Source organism: Chaetodon trifascialis, chromosome 2, assembly GCF_039877785.1.
Source record: "Chaetodon trifascialis isolate fChaTrf1 chromosome 2, fChaTrf1.hap1, whole genome shotgun sequence".
NCBI lineage: Eukaryota > Metazoa > Chordata > Actinopteri > Chaetodontiformes > Chaetodontidae > Chaetodon > Chaetodon trifascialis.
In genome coordinates, this window is record NC_092057.1 from 5608855 (window position 1) to 5624053 (window position 15199).

General features: G+C 45.2%; 1 protein-coding gene across 1 annotated transcript in view; it reads left to right on the plus strand.

Annotated features, from left to right (window-relative positions):
• The first annotated feature begins 1034 nt into the window (after positions 1-1034).
• Positions 1035-15199, plus strand: part of znf827 (zinc finger protein 827) — a 64110-nt gene continuing 49945 nt past the window's right edge. The window contains exon 1 of the mRNA XM_070975992.1: positions 1035-1482. Within this exon, the coding sequence (XP_070832093.1) occupies positions 1440-1482 (43 nt within the window). The 5' untranslated portion in view covers positions 1035-1439. The remainder of the gene's footprint in view (positions 1483-15199) is intronic.

The following is a 15199-nucleotide window of genomic DNA, read 5'->3' on the forward strand; positions in this document are numbered from 1 at the left end:
GTGTGAAAGAACGCGGCAGGCCAACAGAACGCAGCCTGGAGGAGTCCAACAGCAGGGAGTGGGGGACAGCCTGCGCTGTGAAAAAGCCCCAACACCCAGCTGAGAGGGAGGAGGATTCAGCTCTGGCCAGTTCTGGTCTCTCAACTTTGATGAGGAGATGACTACATTGGGTTGGATAATTGTTGGACACTTTTCTGACGCTGACACCTGTTATTGCCCCCACCTGATTTAATACCGGTTCCCACACAATGCACCTTTTTCTCCGCTGTTCTAATAATAGACACATTTTAGGTATAACTCAGCAGGCAGTTTTTAAATTAGCGGCGTGACATGTATGAAGCCTGCGTGCTGAGACGGGGGCAAGAGGAGGTCATGACAGACACACAACAAATTAAAATATAGCATGTTTGATGACGATGAAAATCGTTAACTTTCATTCAAGTGTCAGCTTTTGGTTGCTTTTTACTTCATGCAACTTTTGTGTAGTTTATGAATCCTGGTGAAAATCATGCAGCCTTGTAGAAACTTCAGGGCACCCTGAATGTAAAATACTATGTGTACTAATATACTAAAAGTATTATCAGTATCACAGTTATTACAGCAGCATAGATTTAATACATGCATTTGCAAAATCAGTGTGTAAAATAAGTCCTCCAGTCAGTATTAACTGCTAATATTCATATTCAGTTTTTTAAATTCTACCATGCTGCATGTGGGATAGTTATTTTTAATTATAATGAAGATCTAGTGACAGCAGTGAATTGTCGTTTTTTTTTGCCAAAACAAGCGAAATTCGTGTATGTCATTCCTCTGCTTTACGTCCAAACTGACATGTGCGTTCATGTTTGCATCATTCGCATAAACCCTCACTGTTATCATAATCCTCTTTATTATTTTTGGGTACATTAAACAGATTCCGTGAACGCGCTCTCGGTGCTGAATTATCCCCTCTTTGCTTTTTCAAATACATCCTCTTTTCAGCAATACACCCTGAAAGCTCGGGGGCACCTTGTCCGTACGCCGCTCTCGGGGGCGAGCTCCTCGAATGTGTGCGTGCGCGCAAGAGCGCGTTTGAGTGTGTGCGTGAGTGTGTGTGTGAGAGCGTGTGAATGTGTGTGCGTGTGTGTGTGTGTGTGAATGTGAGTGTGCGTGCGTGCGCGTCTGCTCTGCTGTTGCTGCCCTTTGATCCCTGCATTAGTGTTAGTTAGGGGCTCGGAGACACACTTGCACCGAGAGCAGCCATAGTCAAGACACGGCAACAACAACAGCGGCACCTCCTCCGCCTGTGCTCCCATTCCCCAACAATACACTTTAAACCGAGCAAAGCCAGGTGCACGACCAAGTCCCTGCCATCACTGGCGCCTCCAGTCTCAATGGGAAAAACCTTTTTTCTTCTTATCCCTAAACAAGGACGAGAATGTGATTAAAAACGGGGGAAAATGCCAAGGAGGAAGCAGGAGCAACCCAAGCGCCTGCCTTCACGTAAGTCGTTCACTCGATTTGCTCAATTTTAACGGCTCTCCGTGTGTTTTGCGCAGTAGTTTAGGGTTAAAGAGGTGAAACAGACAAAAGACTCGGCGTAGGTTATTTCTCCCTTTTTAGGTCCGAGCGAGGCAGCCATGTTGTTGGCGATGGGCAACGTTAGCAAGGCAGAGAGTGGATAAATGATACGTGGCTTTATTAAAGAGTATAATCGTTAAAGGTCCGATTCCGCTAAAGGTTGCGGTCAGTTGGCATATGTGTCGGTTGTGTGTGAGGGATAACGGCAGAGCGGTTTTTCGGGGAATGCGTTCGCCTCTGCTAGGTCGCTTTTCGGGTAGAAAGGGGAGGATCTGGGAGTCTGGCCGCAATAAAATGAAGGGTCAGTCGGATCAGACAAGCCAGAGTCTGGCTACCCGTACCCTAGTGTTCCTAGTTAGCAATAGCGCTATCTAGCAACGCTCGCTAAAGTTCATTTCCGCGGCGATTAACGGCTAACTTTCGCCGCGTACTTCGGCTTCCCGAACCGCGGAACCGAATTCGCTTGTTTGTCGTCGACTTTAAAAAGTGTGGAGAGGGTTTTTTTGTCTTTCCCCAAGCCGATGGTAGTTTTTTTCCCTACCCCTCCCAGTCTGCATGCAGGCTGTGTCAGAGCCATGGTCGGTCACCTGAAGTTCAGGGTTTTCCCCCCCTTCCCTTTGCAGCCATTCATTGCAGACAGACTACGATCAATAACGCGGTTAGAGGAGGGAAACGACGGTCGTGCTCCGCCACATTGCTCGAAACATCGCCGTGCCGCAGCCTGAAGCCTGCTGTAATTCCCGTGGAGTTAATTTTGCGAGCAGCTTGCTTTACTTTTGTACATTTGACCCTCTGTATCTTGGATGTTCGTATTGTGCCTTTATCGGTCCAGATAATGAAAAAGCTGCAGTTACACCCTCCGGCCGCTAGAGGATCGCTTGGATGGCAGTGGGCAATGACAACCATTATTAAAAGAATTATCCCAGAGTGACATCTTTTTCTTTTTTGCTCGTGATCATTTCTGCTCAATACATGCGCAAGCAAACAGCTCAATTAGTCACATTGGGATGCAAATGCAATGAATAATTGAGTGATTCATCTTTAAATCAACGACGGCCGGGTACATTTATCTTATGACACTTCTCTTCTTCATCTCTTAAATGTCAGACCGTGCCAGCTGTTCAGCATAACCAGCCACCACCGAAAAGGCCACTTTAAGTTGCACTCCGCTAACTGTCTCGCAGTGTGATTTCAGAGGGGTTTGAGGGGCGAACCTGGCGCTGCTTAACATTTCTGACACATTCGCTCAAATTAGATTTTGTTTTTTTGGGGGGGGGTTGTTTTAGTGGCTGATCAGTTGTTTGACCTAGGCTTGAACTTGGGGGTTTGCAGCGTTTGTGGAGACTGGCTGACAGTGGCGAGGGACTGGATCTGTGTGTGACTGAGTGACGGGGGGGTATTTGGACAGTGAGCCCTCCCTGATACGCTGCAGGAGGACTATGCAAGCCGCACGGCTGGACTGCACAGAACAGGGTCATGATGTACAACCAGACGTAACCCACTGCAGCCCTTTAGCCAGCGTGTGCACACACCAAGGCTTCCTTTAGAGAGCTTGTCCCTGAATGCATTTTCCCCATCTTCAACCAGAATCTGTGTCTTACGAAGTGGACGGTTTGATCTTGAATTACATTAGTTTTAGCAGCAGTTTGTCATTTCAGCACCTGAAACGAGCAGCCTTTCCCTGAACGTCCCTTCCTCCTTCATGACGCTTATCTTCCTCTTTAGAAAACACATCTGTGAAGCCGTTTCCAGGCTGTTTGTTTAAAAATTCAGTATGGCGTGCAGTATGGCCCATTGATACTTTAATAAGTTGTACATTTTCCTTCCAAATGAGAAAAAAGTGTCCTGTTTTGGCTAATTGGAGTGACTCACTGTGTAGGATTTTATGACATGTCACCCTGTTAACAAGGACACGTATATTAATAGTTTTTGAATATTTTGGTGATATGACTCACTCGTCTCAAAATACAGCAAAATTGAAATAGATTTCATGTTTTTTTGTGTGTAGCAGATAGAAAATGATGTTTTAGCAGCTACTGTAGTAGCCCACCGAGGAAATAGCGATTGATTGTCCATTTCAACAACCGAACGTACCCTGGAGTTTCACCACAAGCCCTGCTTTGTAATGATCGGAATATTTAAGGGCACGCTTTGTTAGTTTCAAATGTGATCGAACCAAGAGGCTTTTTAAAACATCATTTAACAGATGGAAAAATGGTGAGCAAAGTAATTTTAAGATCCAGCAATTAGAAGGCACACAGTTTATGTGTGAAAGCTGTATTTCACACACTGTCGTCATTATAGAGTCTGGATCAGTCAAACATGAAGTCCAGTATTTTCCATCTTTTGGCCAAGTGGACCGTAGTTAGCCCAACTCAACCTTTCAATTAAGCTTTGTAATTGGCCTGCAACAAAAACACTCTTCACACACCAATCTGAAAGCGTGCACTCCAGTGTCGGCACTGCGCTGTGTTCCTGGGTCTAAATGAAAGCCTCTTTTTTTCCTGATTGAGGAGTTGTTTCCCTCCTCAGTCAACAAACTGTCACCGAAAAGTATGAATTTGTCAGAAGCTTTTTGCGCTTTGTTTTGGATCTTCCCACTCTAGAATGGAAGTGTCACCTCATGCCATTCGCTGTCAGTCTGTGTGTTTTCATTATTCAGCCAACAACACCCTGGTGGTGTGCCAGCCAACAAGCCGGCACAATATCGAGCTTCAAATCTCTTCATCTGTGGTGAAAAAGGGCACGCTAATACACTGGCTGCAATGCTGGAGGTGCTTTATCTTAGCACAGACCCAGATATATGGGTTGTGCAGCCCCGTGTGCACTGTCCTATTGTCTGTGTCACAGCCTGTGAGACGAGACTATTCTTTAAGTGTGTGTGCACGGCACGCACATGTGAAAGTGAACACGCAGCCCTTGTGTGTTTGTGTCTGTCTGTGTGTGTGTCTGTGGGTACATAAGCCGGCTATGGAGGTCACTGTACAGTATGGCGCCTTCACTCTGACAAGTAAACATGACCTTTGGTGCCACAGTGAAAACTGCCATTCTTTATGACCTTGCAGCGTGTTATTGTTTGTGTAATTTCACTGCCTTATTACTCCCTCTGAAAAGTTAGGGTTAGTGAAAATGCTTATGAGGTTTAACATTTTGCGTGAAAGACTTTGCAATTTCAAAAATGGCATCTTGCATCAGTAGGAAAAAGGCTTAATATTCAGCATGTTTCATGCCGAGCTGTGCATGTTAAAGGTGGTGTTGTTGTTAGATTGAACAAATCCCTTTAACGTCCCTCAGCTCGTGGTCATCCATGTTTAAAATGCAGCCTGACTGACAGTCTGTACCAGGAAGAGCGCATCCTTTAATGTTTCTGGAAGAACAGTTGTGTTCTGCTCCGTCTCCATCTGGAATGGAGGGATTTTTAGCATTTTTTCCGGATAGATTTGGGCTCCTCTTCGTCGGCCGATGGCTGACTGACTGGGTGGCTCTCTACCTTACTGTAATGGTGGGTCACTGGCTCCCTTCCACTCGCTATGATTATAATGACCTTGGTGGGGCTGGGGCTTGAAAACATTGGTTTAAGGGGAAAGGAAAATGAGAGGAGGTTTCCATTTCTCTCTTGGCATAAAATTTGTGGGGAATTTCTGCCAAGAATCCCCCACCTCACCACCACCGCCACACCCCCCATCCCCCCTCGAGTCGATGGGGCTTGGGTGCTCCGGCGGTGTCGGGCGAGTGGAGCTCAAGCGAATAATGATGCACAGGCTTTAACTTAGAAATGAATTAAAGGGCAGGGGAAAGGTGGTGGATGCCTCGCTCGCCATACGCTGTCATGGAGAGCGTGGAAGCCTGCTCGCAGCGAACGCTCATATTCAGCGGCCAAACTGAACTCTGTCTTTTGTGTTTTTACTTGAGAGTAAATGAAAGCACTGAGCCTGTGAATGTACAGTCGGGTGAGGTCTAATTGGCCTGGTTTAAAAGACGTGGCTGAGCCTCAGGTTGTGGATCTTATGCACAAATGTTACACCTTATTCGCTGCTTTAGACAAAAGGCGAAGCACATCTGTAGCACGGCGTTTCATCCTGTATGATAAGATTCAGGGTCAATACAACTTGAAAATACATGTTTTTCTAAGAGGCAGAGTTCTCTGTATGTTACCCAAGAAAAAGAGTTTTCTCAAAATCACTTATTTCACGTTGTTGTTGTTGAATGATCCTTTTGATCTTGGGCGCCCCTTCATTTCATGTAGCACATTACAGTGTCACTATAGGACCTGGCTAATGCCTGAAATAGAAAACTGACTCTCAGCTTGAAAATAACGACTGAGTATTTATTGATAAAGTCACAGCTTCACTTGTACATGTCAGGACAATCAGTTTGAAGATTCACGGTTGTGTTGTTTCAGGGTGTAGTGTCTCTTTCTGTGCAGGGCTTCATCCTCAGTGCGAGCTGAACGAGTCGTCGGTGTCTTGGCAGAAACTGGTTGTTTGCTGTTAGCTAAGCTATGCTAGTCAAACCAGCCCAGCACATTCTTCAGATATGAACAGTAAAGCAAAAGTAAATGAGGAGCCAGAGCGTGAAGACCCTCCACGTTTATTTAGATCTCCTGTTTAGGTGTCTACATTGTTCAGCCCAAGCTAGCATAAGCTGTATCTGCTAACTCCCGCGGCAGCATGAGCCAAGTTTGTCTGTTATTGAAGCTTTAAAAAAAGACTGAGTGCAGGTCCTCCTTTCTGTGGCCGCACATGTTTATTGGCGTGAATATGGGAACATCATCAGTGACTGGTACGAAGCGTATGATCAAAGATCCTTGTGTAATGTTCCATTTTTACTTCAGTACTTATTGACAGAATGCAAATGTACATGTGCCTTAATTTTAACTGTAGGATTAAGGCTCTTTGTATTTGTTTTTCAATCAAATTCACAGCAGAATTCCCCAAATTTCACTCATTTTCATTAATTCAAAATGAACACAAATGTATGGATTTTTAGGAAGAACTACAGCCCGCGTCTTCGTGTCCTCTCTGGACTGAAAACACGTGTAAGCCTCACCTGAAAACTGTGGGACCCCGTGGTGTTTTTGCATATTGCTAAACCCCTAAATTGTTGCTCTTATCTTGTCTTTTACACCACAAATTTTCTTGATTAGAAAGTGTTTGAGGTCACTGGAAGGAGACCTGAGTGCTTAATAATTTAGCATTCAGCAGAAGAGCTGATAGTGTTTACATGTGCGTGGAAAAGGCTGGCTGTGCCCCGAAAGTCGAAAGTAGCTCACCCAAACTTTTTAAGTAGCTCACTTATTTAATGGCAAAGCAGCAAAACTGTGCGAAGCATCTTTATGAAAAGAAAAGTAATGCTTTGACCATGTTCATACATTTATTTGTTATTATTGTACTGGTTATTATAATACTTTTACTTCCTCTGAAAGGGGTTCGTAGCAGCAGTTATCAAAGACTGTCAAACAAAAGTTGATTTTACTTTCACCCAATGGAAAACGCTGATGTAAACAGCAAACATTGATCTCATTTTGATGAATGATCAGAGAAATCAGCATATTTCTATCTACCCTGAGGTTTTCTCAGTGCAAGGAGCAACAACTTTCACACAGTCTGCATTTGCTGTGATGATGAAGGAACATTGAAATACATGCTCTTTCCAGTTTGTGATTCATTGGTTGTCTGCTGGCATCTCTAAAAAGTAAATCCTGGTGCTCGACACCACAGTCAAGTTCACATCGTAACATAAAAAACTGAATTGATCAACTTTTAAAATGTTGACTCAGATGATTTTTGTTGGTTTTTTTTTGCTCCGCATCTGATTACGAATTACTTAATTCAGTATCAGGAAGTTAAACTGAAATTCGCTGCAGACGTGTAGTTTTTTTTTTGTTTGTTTGTTTTTTCAGATGTTTGTTATCTAATAAGTTCAAAGTGCCTTCTCTAAGCAGAGAATCCTCTGCAGCACAAAATCAGGGAACAGTAGTCATCCTAATACCTTCAGTACAGTACCTGCCTGTCTGCCTGGTCTCAATCAGACCCCCTCTGTGTGGAATGGAAGTGCCTCAGCCTTGGTAACGATTTTTCCCGTGTTGACAAGTCACAACATGGAGATCTACAGCTCGGAGAGCAGCCCTTTGGCTACGCAGAGCCCTGCTTGCACTGAGTAATAGCAATCTCACAGGAGTAGCAGGCTTTCAGCTGGCAGCAGTTCATACGGAACAGCTCGCCGGTGCAGCTGGGAAAGACAGAGCAGAGTGGAGAGGGAGAGAGGAGCTGGTGGTGGTGGTAGCAGTGGAGATGGAGGGAGGGAGGAAGTGGAGAGGAAGAGCTGTTAAGAGCTTTGGGCGGTTTCTCTGTTGTTGTACCACACAAGTGCATCCAGGCCCTGCAGGACAAGCCTTTAACAGGCATGAGGGATGGAGAGCATGAGAGGAGAGGAGGAGGAGGAGGAGGAGGCGGTGGAAGAGGAGGTGGTGGTCTGGGGAGCTGAAGCCGGCCAGTCGTGCCAGACGCCCGCTCTAAACAGGGATGTGATTTATTGTTGGACTCTGTCTCACGTTTCACTCCTAGAAAGACACTAAAATTACATTGTGCACATACAAAGAACTTCCTCAATTGTCTTAGAAGAAAGAGCATCGCCCGCGGCCTGCGAGGAGATTTTGGGAGCATGTGGTACTTCTTTAACTAGTCCGTGAACCTGGGAAGTTTTTGGCATAAGAAGGGCGTATGATTCCTGTTTTTTTGGCTGTGGATTCTGCGTTGGTTGTTGCTTTTTGATTGTCCCTGCGAACGCGCCGCTTTAGCATACTGCACATCAACTGTCCATAAAGCTGCTCTTTGAAACGTGGTAATTCAGCGCAGGTCATCAGTGTGTGTATATTTTGCTTGGGGCCTTAAAATGGCTTTTGGCCAACGCGTTGATCTTTGTCGCCCTCACTGAATGCACTCTGCACGGCGCAATGCTATGAGATGACCTCACTTCCTGTGTGGGTAGAGGAGGGCAGGAGGCCTCTTACACACACATGCACACAGATATTCTCTCTCAAGCACAGCCTGGCTCTAGTTAGCCTTTAGTGCACTAGCCAGGCTAACCCCTCTCTCCTCTTGGTGTGGAAGTGTTTCCACATTGCACATTTAGGCAGTCGAGAGCAAGGCACAGGCTAATGTCTTTAACCAGCCGGGCTAACAGCTGCATGTCTGCAGCTTTTTGGGCTGAAGGATCAGTTTTATAGGGAGATTAAAAGTAGGGAGAAGGAGGGGGGGGGCTGTTACAGACACAGGATAGTAGGACCATAAGGCAGTGACAGCTCTCCAGGGAAACAATATATCATCTCTAAAAGGAGAGTGGAAGTGTTTGGCTGCGGGACAAAAGTCCTGAGAAGTTAAAATCATTGATGTGATGTCATCTCTGAGAAAGCCATTGTCAGTGCCGTGCGAGATTATTTATGGTGCAGAAAACGCAGGTGAGCGTCTTGACTAATGCAGCATTGTGGAGGAGGCTTCCCCATTTGCACAATGTAGCCGAAGCATCACCCAACGCATTAGAAGAACAATGTGACTCCGGTCTCATCCTTTCATTGTTTACCAAGGGCATTTGGTCACTTGATTTCGCCCTTGTGATGCTAATGAGATTAGCTAATCACTGTGTATTCCATTGTGAGGGAGGAGCCCTGTAGTTTATGGTACCTGCAAGAACCATAACCATAAGCAGAGCGAAGCTGGGCGAATTAGCCGAGCGAGATAATGAATGAACGAGTGAATGGATGGAGGGAGCGAGTCAATCAGAACGCTCTGCTCGTGATTGCCCGTATGTTCCCACTGCCCACGAGTGTTTTGAATGGGGGCCATGTTGGTTCAGACTGCCATGTCATTAATCCCTCGTACTCTACGGGGGAGTGGTCAGCGGCAGATGTATTTGCACTTCCTCCAGAAGGTTTTCTAGATTAGCACAAATCCTCCCAGAAAAACCGTTTAAAAACCTCATTTGGCACGCACAGCCGGACTTTGTGCTCACAGCCGGCCAAAGATGGGCATCCCTCCCTCTGCATCTCATTCTCTGAGACTCCCCCGATTTAACAAAAAAAAAAAAAAAATCTATATGTTATTTTTAGTTTTTTATCCCCCACCTTGCGGTTCTGAGAGCCCAGCCCCGTGTCGATCTGGACAGGCCTGTGTAATTGTTCGGAAACTCGGTTCTGTCATTTGCATGTAGCAAGCAGCCACTTTGCCAGTTTCAGTGGTTTGACCTTGTTGTACCTGCCAGCCAGAAATGAGATCATCAGAAGAGTAGACGAGAAGCTGACATCTCTCCTCCACCTACCCGTGGCTTTAAGTGATGGTTGTCATAGCAATCATTATGCCACAGAACAGACTCAGTGGGTGAAGGATGGCTTTGAATGCGGCAGCCTCAGGTCACAACCTGGTTATGACAGAACAGATAGACCTGTGAGGGTTGCAGTCGACAGTTGCGCAAAGTAAACAGCTGCATACATCGCATGTCAGGTACATATAGATTTCAGGTGAAGATTGAAATTACCCAGGCGATGTCTCTTTTTATACCTTGGAGAAAGCGAGGCAGGTATTGGTGTAACGGAGAGGGAGAGAGCAGCATGGGGCGAACAATGCCTCTCATTCCCATCAGCTGCCCTGGCCAGCATTTAACATGGAGATTGGAAACGGAATAAGCTCTCCCCCCGTCCTCCCTGGACCTGCATGTAAATGAGGTTAGCGGTTAGCATTTCCTGCTGTGCCACGGCAATTCTTCTCCCTCTCTTGCTCCCTCTTTTTCCTTTTTTTTTAAAAAAATAATGGCCTGAAAGTGCTCCCCCTTTCCTGGGGTAGGGACCGGGACCAATGCTGATTAGTGTCCCTGTCCTAAGTGACAGGCTAAAATCCAAGCAGGCACTGCCTTGGGCGCCTCTGCCAAACAGCGGTCAAAGCAATACCACCATTAAGAAAAGGCATCTTCCCCAACCCCCCCTTAGTTCTCAAGATTCCCTCCCTCTTTCGTCTTCCTCGCTCCTCCGCTCCTTCTCCCTCGTCGTCCATGCTGAGTGCTAATAGATACGGCCTCCATCGCTCTAACACACTGTCCCCATACATACATGCACATATAGAATTACCTCTCACTCTACCCCCACCTCCCACTGGACCTTGCTTTGTATCCCTGGGAGGACTGGCTGCTATAGAGCCGAGTGTCCCTTTGCCAGTAGGGCGATTTACAAACAATACATGGACGCTGTACACACTCCCACCTTCCACCCTCCTACTCTCTCTCACTTCTCTTCCACAGACACACAATCACCTCTGTGAGGAGCTTCAGTATGCCAGAAAACTACACAGCAGGGTGATGGCCTGTTCTTTTCGCACTTGTTCCAAAGAATGTACCCTGTCTGCTTGAGAACGCTAGCGCGACATCCACGTCTTGGTTGAATGAGGTTACTTTGTCAACCGGAAGGGGGGGGGGGGGGCGGAAAAGATGGATCTGACACGTATGTCAGGTGGCTTATAATTAGCAAAACCGCACGAAGCGGTAATCTGAGCCACATTCATGACAATTTCGCCTGATGCAAAGCAAGTGCGAGAGGGAGTTGTGTTAGCTGAACAGCGGGGATATGCTAATTACTCAGTGTTTGAGAAGAGGAAATTGTGAAAAGTGAAAAAAGCACTGAAATAATAACACCGTTGTGTCTCTATAGTAGCTGTAATGAAGGGGTCACCATCGCGCCGTCTTCTGGATTTGTGACGATGCCAGCCTTTAGGAAACACTGTGTGCACAATACACTGTGAAACAACCGCCGCAGCCCAGCAGATTAATCTGGTTATGTCACTCAAAATGTAGTGCCACCAGGTTCATTTGGGCATTTATAGAAAAGGAATTTGCACTGTTGTGAGCACTTATGTCTCAGAGGCATCATTTCTTGTGTTTTTCCTCTCATGTGTGTGGAAAAACACAAGTTTTTTCCTGCCATATGTGGTGTTTTAAAGTGTGCTGCATGTGCTCGCCTGTATTCAGTTTTTACAAAGAAGCATGCCACCCACATACGCCTATTTCTATGAGACAGAATGGCTCAAGTCTTGATGAATATGAAGAGCTCTTTCTCACAGAATCAAGAGATTGGTCTGTGTCGTACAGCCTTTGCTGGCAATGAGCCCCGTTTATCGAGCAACCTGTGAATTCATTTTTTTCCCTCTTAATTTGTTTTGACATTTACAGGAAATTCACAAAAAGCGTGCTCATGTGCATCAGCAGCAGATCCGCGTGTTCCTAAATCTAAGGTGTAAATGAATCAGTAGGAAAAAAAAACACAGAAATGTAAACACAAAGTGTTATTTTTAATAACTACTTGATGAAAATGAAGGTCAGTTATTCTTAATTTGTTTGAGGGAACATCTCAATAGTATCTTTCTGAATAGCCTACTTCTTTTTCAGAAATGAAAGGCTTGTGTTTTGGCTGGTTACAGACAGACTTGGCATCTGGCTTTTATCCGCAATAAATGGAGTGTTATATTGTGATTCATGATCGCAGTGCCAATTACTTGTATTACAGATTTTGGAGAAACTACGTTTGTTCTGTATTGAAATGAAAGCAGCGTTGTTTTGTGTCTTTAACCTACAAGCAGGTTTAGAATAGAGCATTTAAGAAGCATGAAGGCCTTAAAAGACTGAACTAAAAGAAGTGCGTAACGCAGACTAAAGCGGTGAAGACGAGAATACGCAAAATGATGCAACGCAGCGTGAAGATATTTGCAGAAGTTTAGCACTTTCCAAACAAAATGTGACCAAAAGGCCTTTTCTGAGCACGATGGCTGTCAGCACAGGGACACGTCGCTGTGAAAGACCCCGACCCGCTCGTCTGTTTTGGGGTTATTTCCTTGCGTTCCCTGGATGGATTTGCCGCCAAACGTTTTCTAAATAGCTTGTTATTATGTTTAATTTCGACAGGAAATGCTCGCTCACCAACAAACCACTGAACCGGTGACCTCCAGTGAATGGGAGGCTATCCGTCGCATTACATTTGACCTTTGACGTTTCTTTTCTGATTTTAAAAATGGCCGCACTGCCTGTTGTGGAACACGCTGCTGCGGCGGCGATCCACAGATAGAAGCTGTAGCTGTTACTGCCTGTCAAATTATCTCGTTTTTCTTATTCATTCAATTGAGAGCCAAGCACAGAATTGCTTTCAAAGATAAGAGGAAATATGCACAACCTTGTCGGACGTGAGGTCTTCTTTTCTAATGGCTGCTTGTGATATTTACCAATGCTTGTAAAGCAGGTTCAACAAAAAAAAGGCATGACTCATCATTACCGAAAACACTGCAAACAGCGGACAAGTCATTCATGATGAAATAAAACATTTTGGCACGGAGTTTGACAGGAACATCGTCCAGTAAGATGCTGACCCAGAGCCAGCTGATTGTCCAAACCGCCGCCTTGGGAATGCCACCATGCTCGTTTTAGTATTTCTCACCTTGTAATTGGTCAGTTAATCCTTCTGTCTGTGCTGTGGCGCAGGCCCACTGTCCTGAATGCTGTTTTATGCACCCAGCAGAATCACTGCTGTCAGCTGGGGAGGCGTGGAGAGCTGTTCACAAACACATCAGTGTGCCAGGGATGTTACACGCATGTCAGTCATATCAGAAGGCGTAATCTGTCGCTTTAAACAGCAGCTTCACCTACTAACGTACACGATATTCAAAGCATCAGATTCACACATGAACACAACAAGTGAGCCTCTGTGTGTTTGTGTCCTTCCTTGAGTTGATTTGATGAAAGTCATCTTTTTTGGTCAAACATAATCGCCGTCATGTTGGGCTGTACGACAGGACGATGTGCTGCGTGTGTTGAGGCTGCTGTTGTGACTGTGGAATATTGAATTATGATTTTTGCATCAATTCGATGAATTACTCATTACTCATCTGCTAGATTAGCCAAAAACCTGACATTGCTGTGTGGTTATGTGAAGCATTGATAATTTGTTAATTAGTTGATTGACAGTCTGAAAGGTTACGTCAGAGGTCGAGGACTCATCTTGAAGAGGGGGACGGCCTTGATGTCACCGTATGCAGAAGTTACCGTAGTCACCCCCGTGATTAGCAGTTAGCATCTTCTACCCACAACTGAAATCTACTGCACAAATACAACCCTGATTCTGAGAAATTTGGGCGTTGTATCAAACATAATGTGATCGTTTGCTAATGCCAACTGACTTACCCTCAATTTAAAATAGCACAATATATTTAATGTCTGACCTCATCAGCTTCATTGATTTTTAGAAATAACCGCTTATTGTGAATCTGATGCAGCAACACGTTTCACAGACTGGGAAAGAAGTGGAACGCTCCAAAAACACCTGTTTGGATCGTTCCACAGGTAAACAGGCTCATTGGTTCATTGATTCAAGAAGGAATCCAGGCGTTTTTTTAACGGACCGCCAAAGGCTAAACGGAGGAGGCGCACGGTGAGCGCGCGTGTCCGTTCGCCACCTTCACTTTGACTCACCACAGATGCACATATTGTGACCAGAGCTAGAAACAACAAGTCTGTGCGTTGTGTCGGCAAGCTGAGAGTTTTGATGTGATCCTAAATTCCATTTCCATCACATTTGCCTGCCATCAGCCATCATTATTGCCTTCGGCTATTTGCAGACAAATAGTTTATTGTTACGGAGGGGAGGCGCATGCAGAAGCCAGACATGGTCGCTCCCTCCTGAGTGACAGTCAGTGTTTTTCATTTTCCTTTCATAACTGAGGTAAACTGCAGAAACCAGTTGAGAAGGAATTCAACATGCTATTAGAGGCCGCCAGAGGTTAAATAGATGTAAAGTGTAGTGATACCTGCACAGGGGCTGCGTAACATTAACCAACCAAGCAGACAGATCTCACATAATGAAATCAAAATACATCTTCAGCGCAGACGGGCAGGATTTGTCTGAAGCTGACTTGGTCTCGCTCAGGCTGGTGTCTGTATGCCTTCAGGCTCTTCTGGCCAACATTTACACACCGCTGACCGTCCGCTACGCTGAACTGGTCATGGTTGATTCTTACGGCCTTAAGTTACGACTTGTAGAAGCTTTGGCGTATCTGCTTTTGCCATGTAGGTAACACGTGAAAAAGTCACATTTTTTTTAGCAGACTTTTGAAGAAGAAAAATACTCCAAACACACAAACATGGCATTGAAAGCCTCTGATCGTACGGTACATTAATTAGAGAGTGACTGGCCTTTGTCCACTCAGTTGAAATGAGGATTGGTAGACAGAGATGGGATTTGAACACTCGTCTGTAATAGACATTTCAAACATTTTGATGCTGTTCTTGGGACTGTGACAGCGAACGCTGGCCCGTTTTCACTCACCAATTAGTGTCATTAGCTGGGTAATGCAGTTTGCTTGAAGCCTGGGATGTAGATTATTGCTGGAGTGATAATCCTTATAATTTAGAGAGATACTCTCTGCGTTAAACTACAGAGGGTCTCTAGATGAGATGAAAAAGTTCTAAAATTGCAAGATACCTCTGTCTGTTTCTGGGCAATTAGTGACTCACGCAGGCTTTGCTGTAATGGTACCACATGCATGCTTTTGCATCAGGATGTTGTTGCATGTGCAATGGAAACTGTCTTCAGGAGTGTGGGAAAACTTTTAAA